The sequence below is a fragment of the Haliotis cracherodii genome, unplaced genomic scaffold (assembly GCF_022045235.1).
Source record: "Haliotis cracherodii isolate W230 unplaced genomic scaffold, xgHalCrac1.p SCAF_9, whole genome shotgun sequence".
NCBI lineage: Eukaryota > Metazoa > Mollusca > Gastropoda > Lepetellida > Haliotidae > Haliotis > Haliotis cracherodii.
In genome coordinates, this window is record NW_027266343.1 from 3,554,088 (window position 1) to 3,577,425 (window position 23,338).

The window sequence follows — 23,338 nt, forward strand, 5'->3', positions numbered from 1 at the left end:
TGACATATTGACTGTTGAATTATGGGTAAAAGTTTTAAGTTTATTGTTTTAGCGTGGAACCTAATTAGCAGATAATTTTGACAAAAATGAAAAGTTTATTCTTCTAAGGACATTTATCTATTTGATTTTGATAATATTTCTTTCCTGTAAATAACCGGAAGTAACCGATACCATTTCGAAAGCAGTCGCGGCAAGTCTAACACAACAATGACAGCTGCACTGTAAACAACGCATTTATTTCATGGCACAATGGCCTCTCAGGTAAATCGACAGTTTGAAGAGATATCATTTTCTGATAACATTTGACTCACTGGTTTGTATATGGGTTGCTACACGGCTAACAGATTAAATGGACCCGCAGCCAGGTTCGGTCAGTCGACTCGAACTGCACAAGTTTAGACGTGTTTTAGGAAGACCGCAAGCAGCATTTGCCTGCATGTACGCGCATGCCTTTTGAGGAAACATCGATGTTTTCGATCTCCATAGTGCACTGATTACCCAATTAACTAGATCAGTGCACTTGTATTTTTTTAACAGGAGTTAACCTGATGAATCGTTCACCTCATGGACTGCTAAAATGCATTAGACGGGAACGAGGTGGCCCCGTACCAGTTACATAGGCTACATTTGGTAAATTATTCCCAAACGCTCTGTTCAACTGAAATTGGAGTTTCGAAAAATGACAGTGATTTCTTAAATCTTTTGATGGACAATAATTGATGCACATTATTTTTTTTCAGGTTGATACAAGCAAGTGGTTTGAATTAACAGAAGATTCAGACTCGGACGATGACCATCAACCAAAACATCATGCATATCGTTCTGCTGATCGGGGCTGTACTCAAACAACAAATCTCCATATGACTGATCCGACACTCAGCCAGCACACACTGGAGCAAAGTCAGCTGTGTGACTCTTTTGGTGACAAGTCCAAACATTCAAAAGTTTGGGACCCAACTCTTAGTCAGTATAGCTTAGGGAAGAGTCAGTTGTCAATATCTTCATCAAATCAAGACAAAATGGATATCACAGATGCTAAAAAGGTGGATATTGAAGGCTTGAACTTGCAGGTAACATATTTTCTTTGTAACCAATCAGTCCCAACTGTATTCCGTGATTCCATAGTCATGGAATATTTTGCAGAAATGTACATATCTTGCAGAAAATCACATTTTGTGCCAAATTCATGCAAAATTTGGCTTTTATTGGTCACAGAATTTGTCAGATACACTGCAGAATGTTAACATGTGAGTCGAAAGCTGGTTGTAAACAGTAAACAGACATTTAATTTGTTTTGAAGTGAAGTTGACTTTTGTTATCATGGTAATACTAATAGTGCTTACCAAAAGTGCTTGTGTGTTTATGCTAGTAATCTCTAGATTCACTTCAATCTTGTAAATAAGCTATTCTAGTCGTGGATAAGTTTATCATAAAAAAATGCCTGCCACAAGTCAAACAGTTAATAAATAGTTTGTTGGATATAGCTTGGGGAAAAATAGCTTGTTCTCAAAAACATTCTGCCCCCATACAAAATGAAGTGGATGCTCCCTTGAGCATTTTGAGAATTCTAAGCATGTTGAGACTTCTGCGTGTGTGATGATATGTCAGTGATATGACATGAGTACAATTCCTGGAAATCAAGTAGAGCCTGACTCACGTTGCCAGCCTGCCCTCCACCTCATGTTCACGACTTGGACCCTCAAAATGTATTATTACTGAAACTCCCCCAGATTCAAAAATAGACAGGCCCATATACTCAGTAGAAAAGTCCTGAACCTGCTGAAGTACTTGGTAAAATAAGGGAAAGAAGTGTGAAACATTGAAGTCCATGTCTTACGGCTTCAGAGGCTGTGCATGTGCAATGTGACTTCATGGTCAGTGGAATGCCTCGAAATCAAGTGAAGCCTGCCACAGTTGTCATATGTTGTTCACATGGTTCAAACCTTATATGTTACTGTGAGTCCACTGGACTCGAAATACAATAGACCCGGTAGATCCCTGCATAGGTTACAATGGTTGCATTTTCATTTGCTGTTGTTGATCCTAGCCAGGCTAATTCACAATGAAGATGATGATGATTGTATCAAAATATCAAGTTGCCATTTTAGCTGTGAATGATGAATTTATGAGCAGGTGAGCTACAGCACTTTGGCAGTATTTTCTTTTCGTGATATTCCTGTTGATAATATACATGCTATAACAAACTACAGTTATGATCATGATGATGTTCATTAGACATGTTATATGTTGATGATGGTCATGCTGATGGGTGTTGTGTTTTCAGTTTCAGACCCTGCTGGCTGACGACAGTCAGGATGAAGATTCCACTCAGCTGTCATCTGCTTCCGACCAGCAGCTGGGTTCGTCCATGGATGATCCCTGGAAGTCAACAACGGAGGCATCGGAAGGTACAGCACCATGGACTGTTACTGGTGTTAACAATGGTTGCCAACATGTTTGTGAGGTGTTTTACGCTGCAGCCATCAGTGTTACATTGATCATCAGCTACATAATGAGGATAGTTTGTTTCTTTGTTTTTTAACGCCATGCTCAGCAATATTCCTGCTACATGATGGCAGTCGGTAAATAATCAAGTCTGGACCAGACAATCCAGTGATTGACATTTGTGAGCATCGATCTACGTAACTGGGATATGATGATATGATGATAATCAACCACGTCAGTGAACCTGACCACCCAATCCAATTAGTCGACTCTTATGACAAGCATAGTCGCCTTTCATGACAAGCATGAGTTGCTGAAGACCTGTTGTACCGCGGATCTTTACGGGACATAAGAATAGTCATCAGACAGAGAGATGAGGTATCATCATGATCATCATTGGTCGGTGTACTTTCATTTGGATAGTTTTACCGATCTTTGTTACCTCTGAAAGTCTCAATGGACGCAGTGGTAGAAACTAACATTTTTTGTCCACTGGTCCTTATAATGATAACATTTAGCAAAACACTTTAAAATGGAATCTTTCCATTAGTCTTTATGATACCTTGACTATTGGGCAGTTTGGCAAGGACTACAGGACTAGTGCCAATTTCTAATGCTTGAACGGACACAATGAGATGGTAATATGGCGACATAACATGACTAGGCCACATGTAACATGGTTCCAGTGTAGAGCAACATGCATAATTTCTTTTGGCGAAAACGGTTAGTCCATTTGACGTGAAAGGTCGAAAAGAAACTGATCGACAAAATTTAGCATGTCTGATATTTTTGTGTTCTCTTAGTCCATATCACTGGCATATATACTACTCAAAAGTAGTTAAAGAACACCCACAATTGGAAGACTGTTTTGCAGTACCCCCAGCCATGATAGACTAGATATAGCCATAAGAAATAATCGTATTGTCTTTAACCATTTTAACTTCTTTTGAGAAGTGTATAAAGCCTAGAAGAAACACTTTATATTTAGTTATAGTGAGTGAGTGAGTTGGGTTTAAAGCCGCTTTTGCACAATATTCCAGTTTTATCACGGCGTGTCAGCTTAATGTGGGAGGAAAGCCCGAAGTGATGCAGATCTCAGACGTTTACCACTTCGGTGAAACCCACGAGCATGGGTATGGTGCTGACAAACCTAGAAACATAATCGGGGTGAACCGGGATTCGAACCCACAATCATAGGTTTTTGGCGTGCCCAAGGGACGCAACTCTTCACAGCGAATCGCGGCGCCTCAGACGACTGGGCCACCCGTGCCCCCATAAATAGTAATATATTTTTGTAATTGTTGTTGTCAGGTGCCAGCCTGAGTGAGTACCCGCTGGAGAGCCTGAAGCTGTGTCTGGATGACATGGGACAAACTGCCACGGAGGAAAGCAGTGGGTGTGAGGAGGTGGTCAACACGGCCATATCGGAAGTGTCCAAGAACTTCATCACGGGCAATCTCACGTCCTTCCCGCTCCACTGTGGAGATAGTGACTTATCCTCTGATGATCAGAAGGGTCACCAGAAATCTATGGAGGGGAAATACCCTGAGACAGCCGTGGGCATGTCTGATAGTGACTGGGTGACGGAGTCGGACACTAATGTCAGTCCGAGGATGGAGAAAAGCAAGACAACAGAGAGCACCTTCACCTCCATGTCCTCGTTCTCCCCTCCCCTCTCCAGCACAGTTTTAACAAACATGAGCGTAGCATCGGCTGGACCGAATCATGGGCTGTCTGTCATACAGGAAGCCTCTGTTGACAACACTGCAAGCTTTAAGGAAATGCCTAAAGACGTGTCATCTGTGTCGACATCAAGAGGTAGTTTTTTAGGCAGGGATCATGAAACCAAATATCTTGACTCCATAAGCACAAAGCAGAGTTTATCAGCGCCATCTTTTGATAGTGTTAGATACATACAGGATCTGACTGACCGTAAGAATGAAATCCTTAAAGATGGAGGTACTAGAAGTGGGAATGCTGTTGGGGCCAGATATGCAGCTGAGTTTCTTTCCAAGTCCCCTGACAGAGAAGGGAGGTTTGGTGATAAGAGTCTTTCTTCCTCATCAGTTTCGGCCAAGTTCGTGTCTTCGAATGTAGTACCCAGAACCGAAGAGACGTTGTCATCTGTGGATGATGGCAGGTCTCGGAACGACTTGTCACACCTTGAGGCACAGAGGATGGGGTTGTCCAAGGATAGGCTTAGATACAGTCTGGATAATCTGCCAAGCACTGTAGACCTAGCTAGGAAGTCGGAGATAATATTAGACAAGACTCTTTCCAAGCTGAATCTTGCTGGATCGGGAGAGGGAAGACATTCATTCCCTCTGTCTGGCCCGAGTAGTGTGGCTGGGGATGACTACAAGCGACATTCCCTGGGACGGCTTGAAAGTGCACCCAGATCTCATTCAAGACAGGAAGAGCTAGTGAAGACTTTGTCTGGGTCGACACAGTCGTACCAGAGTGATGACCTCACACGCTCCATCAAGTCTCTGAGCTCTGAGAGCTCCAACTCGGCCACCAGTGATGAAGTTGCCAGGCTGATGGCCAGAGGGGGTAGCTCTGCTGAGACGACAATGTCAAGAGGAGACGAGTCAGAAGCAAAGGATGGCGGTCCAGAGTCAACAAAGAGTCTTCTGGTTCATGAAGGGAGGCGATCCATGGAATCTTCTCAAGGGGATCAGAATATTGAATCTAGAGTAAGCAAAGTCTTGGCTGAAACGGCTTATGTTAGTAGCTACCCTTCTGCTGCTTATGAAAACAGGAGTTCTAATAATGACACTAATTCCTTGCCTCTCCCTAGAGAAAATATCCAGACAACATCAACTGACAATTATTCCCTCCCCCCACCCCCACCGGTTGATCCGCAGTTGGTCAGCTCAGATCAGCCTCTCCCTCCTCCCCCTCCTCCTCCCCCGACAGAAGAGGAACTGTCTGCGAGTCTGGACTACAGGAGGTTGCATCGGGACCTTCAGGAGATTCAGAACAGTCTGCAGAACAATCTGGACTTTGCTGACTCTGGCAATGAGTCTGTTCAGTCTACTGATGTGGATAGGGCAAGGGAAGCTCGGACACCCGTCGGATCGGAAACTGGCAGTGAGATTGTTCCGAGCACGACCACCACCCCCGAGCAGAGTCGTCGTCTGCTTTGGGATTATGGAGCAGATATTGCTTGTGCGGGAAATCTAAGTGGTCGGTTCACATCTAGAGAGACCGATGGCACAGAAACTGACAACTCTGAAGATCGTCCAAGGTCGTATGTAGATCGAGACCAGGTTGCCCATAATGCTGCTAAGAGACAGAGCTATAATTCTGAGGGTGAGGAGACTCATACGTCAGCCAGCAGCAACACAAAGGCTGAGGAGGCTGTCCAAGCTCAAGGCACAGACGATGAACAGACCAGTGAGACGGGAACCCCAACCAATCGCAGCATTGATAACATACTAAACTCCTTCCGTGCCCAGCGGTCTCTGATAGAGGCCCAGTACTTGACTGGCATGGCTGGCCAGGTGTCCCAAATCCTGGAGGGCCAGGATCCCCACAAACAGGCACATGGCATTCTTGACCAAGTCAACACCCAGGAACAAGAGCTTCTGACCAGACTTGCTAATCGGCCTCCACTTGATTCTAGCTTCACAGACACATCTGTCAATGTCTCTAACAGAAGCATAGTCCTCACCGACAGTGATGTGAGGAAGAGGCTGGAAATGTCGGGGCTCAGCTCACCTGATAGGAGCAGAACCTTTGGCCATGCATCTTTTATGGAATTTTCGACTCCCAAAAAGATCAACAATCCGTTCTCGGCATTTAGCAATGCCAAGAGTTTTCTGTCCAATCAGCTGCAAGAAATGTCCAATAAAACGTTTGACCACAGCATAGAGCTGAGAACACCGCTGCGTCGAGTGATTGAGTGCTACCCACTGTATGAGTTCAGTAAGGATAAGGAGGACAAGTCGGCAGACTCAGCCTCGTCCAACTCCAGGACTGAGACAAGACAGGCTTCGTCTGCTGAGTCTGTGCCCAGCACGGGGGGCAGGTATGTTCTTCAACTCTTCTCTTAACTCCATGCTTCAGTTATTACTTATAAGCCATCAAGGTGTTTCCCTAGGTAGGGCTATATCACCATGATAACAGACCTCGGTAATCTGTGTCACTCCCCCTGCTCCAGTTAGTGCTTTTTCAATAATGTTTACCTTCGCATACTTGACTTGAATCAGATAGAGCATGTATACTATTACTTCTAAAAGATGTTAAGTATTATTGTTTAAGTCATGAAACATTGACATGATTGAAGTCCTTAGGATCACCCAAAGTTTATTGTTAGATTATGATATCTATAGTTTCAGACATGGAAGGATCGATATTATGGGATAGTCATAAGAATTCTGTAGGGACCAGGGTGTTAAGACCTTTTAGGGTTCGAAATTGAGGGGGTCCTGGGGTCCTTGAGGTTTGCTCCTATAGTATTTGAATCTAGGGACCCTGAAATCTTTAACTTTTTATTTGAGCTTTGACAAGGACTGAATATTGAATGATAGATTGTTAGCATATTCAACATATGCTGTACTTATCAGGCTTCAAGAAGTTTCCTAGGGCGGGCCGATGTCACAATGATAATTGACCTGTATGTTCTGTTGCCCAACATGCCATACCGTATATGACCGCGTATAAGCCGAATTTTGAGGACCAGAAAAAAGATTCTGTAGAAAGGGGTCGGCTTATCCACGGGATACACTTTCATGATAGTATTTTTCAGATCGTGATCTGTCAGAAACATCGCCTGAATGACGGTCTGATAGATCACAACTTCCCGAAAGTTTGGAAGTTGCCACAACTAGAGCCATTATTGTTATAAATTATCAATAAAGTTATTATTATACACCAATGTTGTCATTATTAAAAAAATGTTATGCATGTGACTACTTCCGATAATAAGTTTTCAATTGAATGTTCAAAGTTTATCGTTCTTCGTAAACTTCACAATCTTTACATGTAACAATATATGTAATTCACAGCTAAAATATATAATCCCCAGATGAAATCGCCAATAGCTATTACGTACGTTTTGCAAAGTTCATAAATTGATAGTGAACAAGTGTCTACCTTTATTGAAAGAGGCAAATAAACAACTGTATCGGCGAGTTATTCCGTTCGCCATTTGCAAAAACATGTGATCAGCTGTTTCCTGTGACGTCACAAACGGTGACCACTGTGATTGCTTCCTGTTGTTTAAAAAGCAACACGGTACACAAGGAAATGAGCATTGATAATAACGGGCTGATTGATCTTGTCATGTAAATGTATTGGTAACCATGGTAACTGCATTTGGATTTTTTGTTATTACAAAGTTGTTTTGACAATGAATTTGACTGTTTTGAGAGTTTATTGAATTATTTTAATGAAATGTCAAGTGTATGTTTTCATGTTTGAATGATATGGTATCTGTTATCCATGTTTAGGGGCAGACCAGAAGGCGTGTCACCAGAGGAGTTCCCATCCGGCCCCGACCTGACCTCCAATACGACCTCCTCTCACTCACTCACAGAGAGGAGGCTTGCATCATCTATAGAGAGGTGGGCCGAGAAAATCAAATCAGGGATGAGAGTGGATATTTTCCTCTTCAGCTGAAACTCCTTTTCAATTGAGCATGGTCCATAATTTGGGGGTGTTTATGAGAGGCCATCAGATTTTAACAAATTTGTGGTCACTTTAATTCGTGGAAATTCACGGATCTGCGGGAAGATTCTCACCCCTGTCAAATACGATCAGCTCTTTCAAACATGTGAAACCCAAGAGTTATTACTACTGTTAAGGCTTGTCACTGTTGATGCAGTTGACATTGTTCAGATTATCCCAACAAAAGGTTTTTCTCATTTCCAGATTACTTTTAACTCAAATAGTTTTCTTATGCATAGTATTATGTAGATGGGATTTTTTTGGAAATTTCAAATAGTTGTTTTGTGCCTTTGAAATCTGTTTGTGATGTTTGACAGAAATGTGTCTGAGAGGGATATGACTGATGATCGGCTGATTCGGCCCAGAGATGAGTTCGGTCAGACCCCCGCCAGTGTCCAGCGAGATAGCCCTGTGTCGTCCCCAGTGGACTCGGACCTCAGTGGTGGACAGCGCAAGGACAAGCTCCGGCCGTATAGGTCAGTGAGGGGGCAGTGGGGTAGCTTAGTGTTTAAACTGTTCACTCGTCACGCCAAAGACCTGGGTTCTATTCCCTTCATGAGTACAATGTGTGAAGCCCATTTCTGATGTCCCCTGCCGTGATATTGCGGGAATATTGCAAAAGCGGTGTAAAACCATACTCTCACAGGTCGGTCGGGAAGGGGGGAAATCCTGTGATTGTGTTGTTATGATTATAAATGTACAGATCAAGGCTTGAAACATTACTCGCCCGGTGGGCCGAGCGTTTGTTCACCTCTTTGTCACCCTGCCCATACTGCGACTTGTCAGTATAAGCGGACAAGTGTTTTTTTCTAGCCCTGCTCCCATGTGAGAAGAAAAAACATGAGTTTGATCTTGGAAAGTACTGAGCATGCTGAAATCATTCAAGTTGTGATAGACTAGCATGATAGATGGTATGATACAGTGTATAAAATACCTGGCAGCTAGGGCTGTGTATTGGCAAAAAAACAAAAATGTTTTGCAGTATATTGTGGTACAAGTATCTATATTTCGATATGTACTGTGATATATCGGTGCTAAAGTGGTTGACAGTGATTGACGTTGATTGTGCATACAGCTCCTATTTTCTACATACTCAAGTAAATATTATTTAGCATGGTCAGTTGCCGCCATTGTGTTGTCATGGATACAGGGGAGATAACAATATGAGAGAAAAATGTCCACTGTTTTGTTAATCAGTTTGAAGGGATACCTCATTTGTGAATGTGTAGATTTCAAATAAAGCAATACAAATAATTACAAATCTTATTATTATTTTTAACTTAATACAAAATATTGCAATATGTATCCGTTGAAACTTGTGTTTTTTATTGGTAGTGCTGTGATCATGGTAATTGGGACCAAATATTTATCTGTTTTGAGTCCCACATTAAAGTGTTCGTGCCATTCTGTCATTTAGACCCAACTCATGTAGTATGTGTTTGTTTCAGACCTGCTGGTAGTCGGGACCTGTATTACACGGAGAGTGACACAGGGTCACTGGCCGACAGCGTCACAACTATGGAGAGCACTCACACAGGTAACATGCTTCAGAAATTTACCTGCTTTTTTAGCATGTTTGCTGTACACTGATTGGTTGAAAAATATTGTTGTTTAACGCTGCACTCAGCAATATTCCAGTTATATGATGCGGTCTGTAAATATTCAAGCCTGGACCAGACAGAGCTCCAGATAATTTTTTGAGCAATTGAGTTTTTAATCAAGGGTTTCTATTTTAAATGGGTTATTACATTTTTCATTGGGTAACCAATAATTTTTCATTCATCTATTTCTATTTCCCCAAAAGAGTGAACATTTTAAGATTATAAAAAAATGAAATGTTTTAGATGTACATGACCATGATAACTGTTCTAAATATATAGGCTTCACTCGGAAAGAGAAATTAGCTCCTTTGTACGCATGCTGAAAAAGCTTCATTGGGTATTTATTAGTGGTGTTTTTATACATTTGAGTTTTTCATTTAATGCATGCATTCATGTACGCAAATTAATTGAAAGTAATTGGGTGTTTAATAATTTTTTTATTGTACGCAAATACACTGCTTATCTGAAGCTCTGACTAGACAATCCAGTGATGACATCATGAGCATCTATCCATGCAATGGGGATATGATTATATGCATATACCAAATCACCCAACCTGACCACCCGATCCTATTGGATGCCTCTTACGACAAGCATTGTCGACACTTCTTGCAAGCATGGGTTGCTGAAGACCTGTTCTAGCAGAGATCTTCACGGGTTTAAAAATATTTTAAAAACCCTTGGGTTTTGGTCTTTTAACTGCACATGAATACTTTCCATTTTTAGTCCCAACTTTAGAAAAAATCACATGCTACAGATTTCCAGATTAACCCCTTGTATACTGTGATCATCTGGTATGCAGGGTTTCCAGATTAACCCCTTGTATACTGTGATCATCTGGTATGCAGGGTTTCATGATTAACCCCTGGTCTACTGTGTTCATCTAGAATGCAGGGTTTCCAGATTAACCACTGGTGTGCTGTGTTAATCTAGAATGCAGGGTTTCCAGATTAACCCCTTGTATACTGTGATCATCTTGTATGCAGGGTTTCCAGATTAACCCCTGGTCTGTTGTGTTCATCTAGAATGCAGGGTTTCCAGATTAACCCCTTGTATACTGTGATCATCTTTGTATGCAGGGTTTCCAGATTAACCCCTTGTATACTGTGATCATCTAGAATGCAGGGTTTCCAGATTAACCCCTGGTATACTGTGATCATCTTGTATGCAGGGTTCCAGATTAACCCCTGGTCTTCTGAGTACATCTAGGATGCAGGGTTTCCAGATTATCCCCAGGTTTACTGTGTTCATCAAGAACGCAGGCTTGTCTACTGTGTTTATCAAGAAATGCTGAACTACTGTGTTTATCTAGAATGCAATGTTTGGTGATTAACCCTTTGCCTGCTGTGTTCTCTCTGATGCGTTCCGTTCCTTGCAGGATCTGATGATGCCACCGCGCCCTTCTTCCCTCCCCAAGTGCTGGGTACCCGGGGGGATGCGGCCTCCCAGCCTCCCACATCACGGAAGTATCAGCAACCAGGCGTCCACAGGGAACTCTCTCTTTCAACAATAGAGGAAAAATCAGTTTCGGTATGATGCTTGTACATGAAATGTTTATGGCAGTATGACATCAATGTTTCCGTAAACTATGTGTATGAGTGAGTGAGTGAGTGAGTATGGTTTTATGCCGTTTTTGCAATATTCCAGCAATATCACGGTGGGGGACACCAGAAATGGGCTTCACACATTGTACCCATGTTGGGAATCGAACTTGGTTCTTCGGCGTGACAAGTGAATGCTTTAACCACTAGGCTACCCGACTGACCACCCCACTGTGTGTATGAAGAGACTGCACTAGTCCTTTAGTCCTTGCCAAAATGCCCTATAGTTATGGTATCGTGAATGAGTGAGTGAGTGAGTGAGTGAGTATGGATTTATGCCGCTTTTAGCAATATTCCAGCAATATCACAGCGGGGATCACCGGAAATGGACTTCACACATTGTACCCATGTCGGGAATGGAAGCCGGGTCTTTGGCGTGACGAGCGAATGCTTTAACCACTAGGCTACCCGACCGCCCTATGATATCATGAAGACTAGTCGAAATTTGCCATTTTTAAGGGACTAAAACTGCTAGTTTCTATCGCTGGCCTGGGTGGTGCCCCAGAGACTTATGAAGGTGATATGAAGAGGATAGTCAATTTAAGTTTAAGGTGTGGAAAAAAACCAGACATTTTTTTTTTAAATTATGCACCTTAAAAGGCTTACACCATATAAGAAATAAGGTGAGAAAATATTGTTTCCTAAGATATGGGCTTGATTTATTTATCCCATAACATCATAATTAATAGTACTGAACTTTTTTAACTACATATAGATAAAATATTCATCTATAAACCATACTAATGTTGGTGTGCAATTTTTTTATTGAATAGTTAAAAAACATGCGAATTTACATATTGTCCTCAATTTCTAACGTGTAGCAACATTATGATTATGATGTCATACAGTGCGAGGACGTCATGAAATGAGGTTAAAAGTGCAGTGACATCATTGTTCAAAGGACGTTGCAGCACTATTCTCATACACTTTCGCCATAAGTCATACACGACCTGTCATAAAATGGAAAATAATTCATGTTTAGTTTGATATATAACTCGTTATTGACAAGGTGACTGATTCTCGCCATGATCACTTGTTTTGTGGATAGATTGATTTAACATGTCTTGAATGTCTATACATGACAGTTTGATTTGCGCAGGGAACACAGACTCATCCAGACACCCTTAAGTGAATTCCTGTTGATTTGTCTTTGCTTTCAGGATGAAAGAGACAGGATGCCTGTGGAGAGTAGTCGTACTGTTGTGGAGAAGGTGGAAAGCCATGAGAGCCAAAGAGGCGGAGATGTGAGGTCAGAAAGATCGTCAGATAGAATGCGATCTCACAGTCCTAGAGACACTTTCAGTAAGACGAGTTCTCGTACTGAGCTGGAGGTCGACTCAGGAATAGGGACAAGGAGTAACTTCACCACCACGACTGTGACGGATACTTTGCAGATGAGAGAGAGAGGAAATCAGATGGAAGTGATGGAGGACAGTAGAAGAAGGAATGTGGACAGTGTTGGCTATGGTTCTCTTTCAGACCAGCCGGATAATGATGTGACACATCGAGCTACCCTGAAGCTGCTGGATACGCGTGATGGACAAGAGTCAGGGTTGGTTAGGAGAATAGAAAGTAGGTCGAAAGGTCAGTTTGATGAAGAGAGGTCAAGGTCAGGTGAAAATTTGCCAAGGACATCTTCTGGTATCCAGATGGATGACAGACAATCTGTGTTACATCCTGAGAATCCCCCCAGTCATATTACAGAAAGTAGGTCACAAGGTCAGGCTGAGGACAGGCGGTCAGGGTCGGGTAATAATTTTGGAGGGACATCTTCTGGTAGTCAAATGGATGACAGACATTCAGCATTGTACTCGGAGAGCCGATCCAGTCAAGATTTGGAAAGTAGGTCACGGCAAAGTGGAGTACGTGGTACAGGACAGTATGGAAGTGGTAATAATGTTTATGATAGCCGATCTGGGCACACAGAAGCCACCAGATCTAGTGATACTGTTCAAAGTAATGGTAGTCGGGGTTCTGAGCAATATCCAGAATACAGATCAACTGCCAGAGATGTACCTGACCATGACTTTCATGAGGGTAGGTTAAGGTCAAGGTCAGATGGTGACCTCATTCACAGGCAGCCAGGGTCAGCATCTGTTGTCCGAGATGGCCAGCTTCCTGAGCCACCAGCCTCACCGATCCACCCACATTCTACGATTCTACGAGACTCACAGATGAGAACGGATCCAAGACATTCCACAGCCATTGATTCTAGCATTGACCAGAGAATTGGCAGTGGCAGATTTGAAGTTGACAACATTCAGATGGAAGAGTAAGAGATAGTTTTGGGGAATAATCTTTGAATCTTTGATAAGCAGTACTACTTTGAAACTAAACATACTTAACATGATCAAAATTGATGAACATTAAATTTCAAAATGTAGTTTTTTAATTTTTACTCCAAAAGTGAACAGCCTCACTTTTAAAGGTTACGCAAGGTGAATACAAGAAAGATTGTGTCAGTTCAGACACATTTTAGGTGTGTCGGTGTTAACCCACAAAGACTGTTGTGCAGCTTTCCTAAACTTTATGCAATGGTGCTAAAGTTTCTCTTCTGTGTTCACCTTCACATGTTATGGATTTGTTTATTTGCAGAGATCAAGGTCAGAGTTCACAAGGATCATCCCTGAGGAATGGGAAAGACGGGCGTCTGAGGTCATCAGATCGGAAGGATACCAGACAGAGGATGGAGCAGAATCGAATTTCAAGGTTGGATAAAACAGATTATGAAGCAGACTTAAGTGTCATTTAGATAGTTTTAGTTCAAGTCAGAGAATTAACGCACGATTGTACGATGTTTCAGAGCCACTTCTTGCTTCTTCATGAGGTGAATGAAGGAGCAGGAAGTTGCTCTGAAATGTTGCACAAAGAATAAAAAGAAGTTGCTATCCATAAAAAGTGTCATGTATTCAAGTATTTTCAAATCCGTAAGAATTTATTTTAATTTCTTGATCATACTTGTCATGTTTTGATAATGAACAATATTTGTTTATATTTCAGTTGCTTGTACTATTGTGATGCCTGTGAAGCTATGTCTGATGTTAGAAATGTTTCTTCCATGTTACAGACGGGGGCAGGTGGATATAAGTTCCTCAGAAGATGACGGCCTCCGAGCCATTGACAGAGCCCCTGTGAGTCGCCCAGCCCAGCTACTGAGAGAGACCCTGGAACGGGAGGTGGATCCAGCTGTCCCTGTAGACATCAATATCTTGTGGCAGCGGTTCCAGGAGCTCAACCAGACAGACAGTGACACATCCCTCAACACAGCACGCATGGAAACACTTGCCCAGCTCCTGAGGAACCCAGCAAGGCATCTAGTGACCTCCTACTTTGAGGATCAGGAGAAGCAGAGGAAGACCCGAGAGGAGAAGTCGGCCGAGGAGAGGGAGAAGAGGAGGAGTCAGAGGAGGAGTCAGAGGAACATCAGCGAGTCGGAGGTAAATGGGAGCTACACCGAGGTGATGGAGAAGGGGAGTCCTAAGAAGAAGGCAAAGACCAGTTCAGTGAAGAAGATGAATAAGAAGAACGCTGGCGAACGAACACAGGAAGGGGTGGAGAGTCTGTATTCAATCCCCGAGGATATTAGCTTCGATCAGAGACGGTACAAGAAGCTAGACGGTCTCATCGATCCTAACATGGAGAAGTTGAGGGAGAAGATTCAGCGACAGAAGGAGAAGATTGAGCGGGAGCAGCGGAAGGAGCTGAAGCGGATGGAGAAGCTGGTGAAGCTGGAGCAGCTGTTGTCGGCGAAGAAGAAGGGGAGGATAAGTGAGTCGACGTTGTTGGATCAGCTGGAGTACATCTCAACCACATCAGCTCCCACGGATACCACGGAGGAGATCACGGAATCAACACTGACCATGTCCGGAACCAATAGCGAGATTCTCACTGATGACAGCACCACTGCTAAGGACAGTAGTATTGAGATGCAGATGATGAAGTTCGCTCGGAACCAGCCTGCTTCAGAAAGATATGATGCAAGTTTTGGAGAATTTCAGCCGACTGTCCAGATGGACATTGATGAGAATGGGAGGAGCAAAAAGGCAGAGAAGGTTCGGACGAATGAGAAGCTGAAGGAACAGTCCAAAAACAGAGGCGATAAAAATAAGCGGAGGTCTAAGGAGAGGTCTGTTAATGAGACTGAATCTCTTTATGATTACCGGGAGGTTGATATTCAGATCCAGGAACGACCAAGACGTGTTGACTTCTCACCAGATAGTAACAGAAGGGCAAGGTCGACGTCTAGAGGACGAACGCGGGATGCTGCTACAAACTATCCATCACCTTTGCCTCGTAGTCCTGTGAGTCCTCACAGACACAAGCTGAGGAGGACAAAGTCGGAGGGCATCCAGACCACACCCAATCTTCATCGGTATGCATCCAAGTCCAGGTCACCATCGCCAGGCCGTAGAGTGAAGCAGACAGAGATGAGTGTGCCCTTTGCGATGAGAGAGAAGACAAGTCGGAGTCGATCACCGCCATACTCCCGCTGCTTCACGCCTGAGTCCATGGGAAGCCAACACTCCCGGCAGAAGAAGAAGAAACTACCAGTCAGTCCGAGTAAGTGCTTCATAGAGCCAGCCAGTACTTCATAGTGCCAGTCAGCACTTCATAGTGCCAGTCAGTGCTTCATAGTGCCAGTCAGCACTTAATAGTGCCAGTCAGTGCTTTATAGTGCCAGTCAGCATTTTATAGTGCCAGTCAGTGCTTCATAGTGCCAGTCAGCACTTCATAGTGCCAGTCAGCACTTCATAGTGCCAGTCAGTGCTTCATAGTGCCAGTCAGCACTTCATAGTGCCAGTCAGTGCTTCATAGTGCCAGTCAGCACTTCATAGTGCCAGTCAGTGCTTCATAGTGCCAGTCAGCACTTCATAGTGCCAGTCAGTACTTCATAGTGCCAGTCAGCACTTCATAGTGCCAGTCAGCACTTCATAGTGCCAGTCAGTGCTTCATAGTGCCAGTCAGCACTTCATAGTGCCAGTCAGTGCTTCATAGTGCCAGTCAGCACTTCATAGTGCCAGTCAGTGCTTTATAGTGCCAGTCAGCATTTTATAGTGCCAGTCAGTGCTTCATAGCGCCAGTCAGTGCTTCATAGTGCCAGTCAGCACTTCATAGTGCCAGTCAGCACTTCATAGTGCCAGTCAGTGCTTCATAGTGCCAGTCAGCACTTCATAGTGCCAGTCAGCACTTCATAGTGCCAGTCAGTGCTTCATAGTGCCAGTCAGTGCTTCATAGTGCCAGTCAGCACTTCATAGTGCCAGTCAGCACTTCATAGTGCCAGTCAGTGCTTCATAGTGCCAGTCAGCACTTCATAGTGCCAGTCAGCACTTCATAGTGCCAGTCAGCACTTCATAGTGCCAGTCAGTGCTTCATAGTGCCAGTCAGCATTTTATAGTGCAAGTCAGTATGTCTTGAAAGAATTCTGTGATTTTATTGAAACCTTCCTTAAAGCTGCAGGTTATAACCAGTAAGAATATTAACATATTAAAATAACTGGAATGTTATGTGCCAGTGTAACAATGTATAGCTAGCAAGTTCACAACAAACCAGTTTATTCCTTGAAATGTGTTGTATTTCAGAAGGCATTGCTTGGTATGTGGAGGTGAAAGACCCCCGCCCTTGGCGGCAGCCCCTGCGGGAGCGGCAGGAGTACACGGTGAAGCAGGCGTGGGTGGCCCCGGGGACCAAGTCCCAGTGGCAGACGGCTCAGCCCCAGGACATCCTGGACGAGGAGGAGGAGGAGAACCGGGGCTACCTGGACAACCTGGTGGACAGGATACAGCAGGAGGATGCTGCGTCCAAGCTGATTGAGGAGGAGTACACTTTCAAAAAGTCACAGTCTTTGCAGGTTTGTCATTGTACAAGTAGTTTTGTAACATTAGAGCAGTGCTGCACTCCAGTTTGTCTGACTTGTTTATGAAGTTTGGAGAACAGGGGAAGTCCGCTACACTGACTCACACGAACACTCGATTCAATATCCGGAAGTAACAGAATGGGAGTGTTCTTCTGCAGAAGTTGGTTCATCAGTGCTTATTGTATGGATTATGTAAATTCAAGTGTCTATACAGGCACCCACCCACACAGATACCCACACATGCCCATAGACCATAGACACACTCAGAGATACACAGTGACCCACACTTGCACACTGTGACCACCATCCCCTCTTATCCCCCCCACCTTTTCTCTCTCCCCCCCCCCCCCCCCACACACACACACACACACACACACACACATACACACTCATGCACATAGATACACAGATTACAGAGTGATGTACAACTCTGTCTTGTCTTGCAGGATGCCTTCGGTCAGAAGATGCAGCACTTCATATCTCAGTCTCGGGAGCGGCAGAAGCGCATGGCCTTGTCAGCAGATCACCGCCGCATGCAGGAAGAGCTTAGGCTGGAGAGGGAGAAGATCTTCCCCGTTCAGAGGAAGCACGGGGCCGACACGGGTGCTCATCCATATAGTGGTAAGTCAGTGAGAGGGAGAAGATCTTCCCCGTCCAGAGGAAGCACGGGGCCAACCCTGATGCATATCTATATAGTGGTAAGTCAGTGAGAGCGAGAAGATCTTCCCCATTCAGAGGAAGCACAGGGCCAACCCTGATGCATATCCATATAGTGGTAAGTCAGTGAGAGCGAGAAGATCTTCCCCATTCAGAGGAAGGACGGGGCCAGCCCTGATGCTCATCCATATAGTGGTAAGTCAGTGAGAGCGAGAAGATCTTCCCCGTCCAGAGGAAGCACGGGGTCAACCCTGATGCTCATCCATATAGTGGTAAGTCAGTGTGAGCGAGGAGATCTTCCCTGTCCAGATGAAGTATGATTCTAGATATCATGAATTTAATCTCTTGTATTCAATCACAGTATTTTTTTCATAATCTTTTGCTATTTCTTGCTTGCATTCAGGAATTAGAATAAAAATTGACGTCATTGACAGTCACTGGATAATTTTATGAATCTTATTTTTATTCCCAGAACATTTATATCAGCCCAAACGACGTGTATTCACCAGACAGGAACAAAAGGATAACACTCAAAGGTGAGAAACAGTAGCTCAGTCTTCATCATAGAATTTCATTATCTCCCCCGACTGGACCAATGAAGCTGAAACTTGGCAGGCTTGATCCGACCTTTGAATTTGTTCAAGACGTTCAAAACTGTTCAGACCGCCTCTGTGGTCTAGTGGTAGAGCGTCCACCCGGAGAGCAGAAGGTCCGGGGTTCAAATCCCCAGCCTCGTCTTACCAAAAGGTGTTAAAAGGTGGTACTTGTTGTAACCCTATCTGGTGCTCAGCATCAAGGGGCTAAATAAGGGACTTGTCGGTTCGGAATCAGTATACTGTGTCTGAGTGGGGTATTCATGTTAACTGCGACATGGTACCTCAGTGGGCAAGCACTATAAATCGGCATCAGTCAATACTAGTACAAGCAGTCATACACACACACATGCATGCACATCACTATATTAGTGCAATAATCTTGGATGCGATGTTAAACCCCAAGTCACCTCAAATCTGATTTTCAATATGGCCACCACGAAAGCCATAACTGGAATAAAGATAGACTTTCATTCTTCATAGTTCTTTAAAACGAATGTCACATTTGATAGTCAGGCAAGAATACTCAATATTTAGTGGTCAAAAGTCCTCTGGCAGTGTGAATCTGTGAGCATGCTTTAATGGTTATAGAGCGTGTGTCCTCACTGATTATCTTCTATTGTCTTGTAGATGCTGCTGCTTCCTCAATGATTATCTTCTATTGTCTTGTAGATGCTGCTGCTTCCTCAATGATTATCTTCTATTGTCTTGTAGATGCTGCTGCTTCCTCACTGATGTGTGACATATTTTGTTGTAGATGCTGCTGCTTCCTCAATGATTATCTTCTATTGTCTTGTAGATGCTGCTGCTTCCTCAATGTATCTTCTATCGTCTTGTAGATGATACTGCTTCCTCAATGATTATCTTCTATTGTCTTGTAGATGTTACTGCTTCCTCAATGATTATCTTCTATTGTCTTGTAGATGCTGCTGCTTCCTCAATGATTATCTTCTATTGTCTTGTAGATGCTGCTGCTTCCTCACTGATGTGTGACATATTTTGTTGTAGATGCTGCTGCTTCCTCAATGATTATCTTCTATTGTCTTGTAGATGCTGCTGCTTCCTCAATGTATCTTCTATTGTCTTGTAGATGCTGCTGCTTCCTCAATGATTATCTTCTATTGTCTTGAAGATGATACTGCTTCCTCAATGATTATCTTCTATTGTCTTGTAGATGCTGCTGCTTCCTCAATGTATCTTCTATTGTCTTGTAGATGCTGCTGCTTCCTCAATGATTATCTTCTATTGTCTTGTAGATGATACTGCTTCCTCAATGATTATCTTCTATTGTCTTGTAGATGCTGCTGCTTCCTCAATGTATCTTCTATTGTCTTGTAGATGCTGCTGCTTCCTCAATGATTATCTCCTATTGTCTTGTAGATACTGCTTCCTCAATGATTATCTTCTATTGTCTTGTAGATGCTGCTGCTTCCTCAATGATTATCTTCTATTGTCTTGTAGATGCTATTGTCTTGTAGATGCTGCTGCTTCCTCAATGATTATCTTCTATTGTCTTGTAGATGCTGCTGCTTCCTCAATGTATCTTCTATTGTCTTGTAGATGCTGCTGCTTCCTCACTGATTATCTTCTATTGTCTTGTAGATGCTGCTGCTTCCTCAATGATTATCTTCTATTGTCTTGTAGATGATACTGCTTCCTCTATGATTATCTTCTATTGTCTTGTAGATGCTGCTGCTTCCTCAAAGATTATCTTCTATTGTCTTGTAGATGCTGCTGCTTCCTCACTGATGTGTGTGACATATTTTGTTGTAGATGCCGCTGCTTCCTCAATGATTATCTTCTATTGTCTTGTAGATGTTACTGCTTCCTCAATGATTATCTTCTATTGTCTTGTAGATGCTGCTGCTTCCTCACTGATGTGTGTGACATATTTTGTTGTAGAATATACAAGCGACTGCCAGAAGTACTAAAGAGACAAGAAGCCGAGAAGCGAGAGAACCAGTACCGACTGAACAGGCTCAAGTCAAAGGTGTTCACCAAGGTGAGGCAGACAATGCTGGAACTGTAAACTACTGCTGTAGTAGTGAATTGTGTTTAATGGAGTGTCTTGTCTCTGTATGTAGATGTTGATCATGCCCGTTTAGATCCGGGTTAGGATAGGTCTTCAACAACCCATGCTTGTCCCCCGTCAAGATCTGGGTTAGGATAGGACTTCAACAACCCATGCTTATCGTGAAAAAGGCACTATGCATGTCGTAAAAGGCCACTAACAGGATCGGGGGGTCAGGCATGCATGTCATCTTATCCCAAATGTATGGATCGATGCTCATGATGTCAATCACTGGATTGTCTGGTCCAGGCTCAATTATTTACAGACCGCTGTCATATAACCTTAAATATTGGTGAGTGTGGCATTAAACAACAAACAAAACAAAAAAGATGTTGATCAATGATAGTGAAGCCTGTTATGTAATAGATGGAGAACTTGAGATACATTGTCTGGATAAAACGGTATGGTTGTGTGAACAAAGGGAGAGGTGAAACCGAGACATGTTGAAAAAGACTGAAATGTGTACTTATTCCAATTTTTGAAAATTTCAGTCTGCAAACCTTTCAGCAAAGCAAAACAGATCGCAGAAATAGGATCGTAGGCTATTATATCATTATAACATTATATCATGTACATACATACCTTCTTTGTTTGTGTTTCAGAGAGTGCAGAGACACGTTCTGATGAGGGCTGGGGCGTACTAAAGCCTGTTACCCAGACAGCGCCACTGTGATATTGATATTTATTGTTCAGGAACAGTTTTCTGTTGGTATATTAATCATGTACTGGAAAATAGCTCAATGATGAATATAACATGACTGACTCACCTGATTATTAGTACCTCATCACTCAGACCATTGATCAACCTCGTGTATAGGGACAATGAAACTGTCAATAGTTCTCTTTCTGAGATGTGTATTTATTACCCTAAATGGTAGGATATAGGTTATAGGAACAAAGCTTGATCACACATGAAATTATTGTCAGCGTTTCTTAGTGTATCTACGAATTGTATATAGATCATATTCATATATTGATTGATCATCAAGTGGTTAGATAAACTTGAGTGCTATGTTTATGTTTTCCAGCATTTGTGACTACAGTGAAACCTTGTTAGTCTGGAAACCCTGCATTCTGGACGATTCTGTGGGAATATCGGCATGAATAAAAGGGAATTTACTATCTAGGAATGATTTGTTAATCTGGATATTTGTTATTCTGGACAAATACTGTGGGAGCGGTTCTGTTCATATTAACAGGGTTTCACTGTATATCATGGTATAAAGAACACCTGATTTGTTCATTGACTAAAGTTAATCTGTCATGGCTGGTTGGAATTGCAGCGCACAGGCTTCCAATTGTGGGTGTTCCTTAACTTGTTCTGAGTGGTATAGGTAATGACAAATGTCATTCAGTGTTCTTCCGTCCATTCCGTATTGACTTACAAAAGTAGTGTTTTGAGAATATTACTACTATGCATTTTCAGTCATGTAGTTTGGAATCTAAGTGTACAATACAACACAGGTCTTATTCAAGTTGGCTTTGTTTTCTTTAATGTATTTAGGCTGGGTCCCACATAAAGCTGACATGCAGAGGTAACTGAAATACTGACTGTTCATAGCTGCATTCAACCAGACTCACGATTAAGTGACAGCCTGTGTAGTTGATTACAGAGTGAGTGAGGGGATTTATCACCGCCTTGAATAGTATATCAGTTATATTACAACAGGTAAACTTACTGTGGGAGGAAGTCCTGACGTGATGCACTTCTTCAACATCTACCACTTTCGTGAAACCAGAAAGTATGATCCCGACAAACTTAGAAACATGATTTGGGCGAACCAGAATTCAAACCCATGATCACTGATTTCTGGACGCTTAAGGGACGCAACTCTGAACAATGACTTGCGGCGGTGTAGACAACTGTGATGTGTTTCGTTGACACTAAGACAAGGGTTCGTTTGAGTGCGATTTATTGACCGGAGTTACATGGGCAGCCAGCATGGCGTCCACTCGAGTTCCAGCACAAATCATGACGTCACCTCCTGACGTAATATGCAAACATAAGGGAGCTAACTCGAACTAACCTAGACTGGGTTTTTACCCTGAACAGCAATAACACTACAAACTGGGTCACTGGTGCCCCAATGAAGTTGATAACTGATTCAGGAAATGACCACAACTCCACGTATACTCTCAGCGTCTATTTATTTCCCACCTCTGGGGACAGCACTTTCATGCTACAAACAAAACAATCTTGTTGTACAGTGCATGCTTCACAGTTGTGCTCAGTCCATGTCAGTATTTACACAAACTTACTTCACCTACCTAACTCTTCTGTGTCGACATCAACACACGTTGACAGCTTTCCAAATATCATAACAATCAGATATACATACAGGTTATTATTGAGCATTCACAAACATTTTTGACAACTTTAATCACATTTCCTGGGATATTTCCTAGCTGAGGTGGTTCAAATTCCATCAAATATTAATCATGATGATACTAGTTAGAAATGCAGTCAGTTTAGGGAAATGAAAGTTTTTATCTTCTGCATGGAGTACTATAAAACCTAACTTCTGATTGGCTACTCTACACAAGAAACCTGATTGGTTAGTTCAGGATCTCAGTGGTGTGCCATGGCAGTTTCCCCAAGTGGAAATATAGATTCCATGGCTGCCAGGGTAACAAAACAAAAAGTTTATTGTACTTAATTGTAATCAGTTCCTCGGCCAAGAAATGTTCTTTCTAGTGGTTCTCAGTTGACTCGATCTGATTTCATACTGAGAATATACAAACAGTTTCATTTGCAACATGTTATTTACATACTTCAAGGTGCATTTACCATCAGGGATGCCATGATTATATAGATGGAACAAACAGGTCTACACACAAAGACA

At 42.8% G+C, this 23,338-nt stretch overlaps 2 protein-coding genes across 2 annotated transcripts in view; one reads left to right on the top strand and one right to left on the bottom strand.

The window, feature by feature from the left end:
• The first annotated feature begins 188 nt into the window (after positions 1 to 188).
• On the top strand, positions 189 to 21,949 carry LOC139453418 (serine-rich adhesin for platelets-like). The gene is made up of 16 exons (XM_071235113.1): positions 189 to 261; positions 741 to 1,070; positions 2,285 to 2,408; positions 3,757 to 6,478; positions 7,902 to 8,015; positions 8,436 to 8,594; positions 9,567 to 9,655; positions 11,098 to 11,249; positions 12,481 to 13,592; positions 13,916 to 14,029; positions 14,388 to 15,880; positions 16,900 to 17,168; positions 17,621 to 17,795; positions 18,304 to 18,367; positions 20,327 to 20,426; positions 21,098 to 21,949. Exons 1-16 carry the CDS (start codon positions 250 to 252, stop codon positions 21,137 to 21,139), a joined length of 7,071 nt encoding a protein of 2,356 aa, XP_071091214.1. The 5' UTR covers positions 189 to 249; the 3' UTR covers positions 21,140 to 21,949.
• The window catches only part of LOC139453417 (sideroflexin-1-like), a 45,385-nt gene continuing 33,168 nt past the window's right edge, over positions 11,122 to 23,338 (bottom strand). The window contains exon 12 of the transcript XR_011652416.1: positions 11,122 to 11,219. The gene's annotated coding sequence lies outside the window, so the exon portion shown is untranslated. The remainder of the gene's footprint in view (positions 11,220 to 23,338) is intronic.

Coding starts and splice junctions, on each gene's coding strand:
- LOC139453418 (XM_071235113.1), top strand. Junction 6,479..7,901: donor GTGCCCAGCACGGGGGGCAG/GTATGTTCTTCA, acceptor ATCCATGTTTAG/GGGCAGACCAGAAGGCGTGT. Junction 11,250..12,480: donor TAGAGGAAAAATCAGTTTCG/GTATGATGCTTG, acceptor CTTTGCTTTCAG/GATGAAAGAGACAGGATGCC.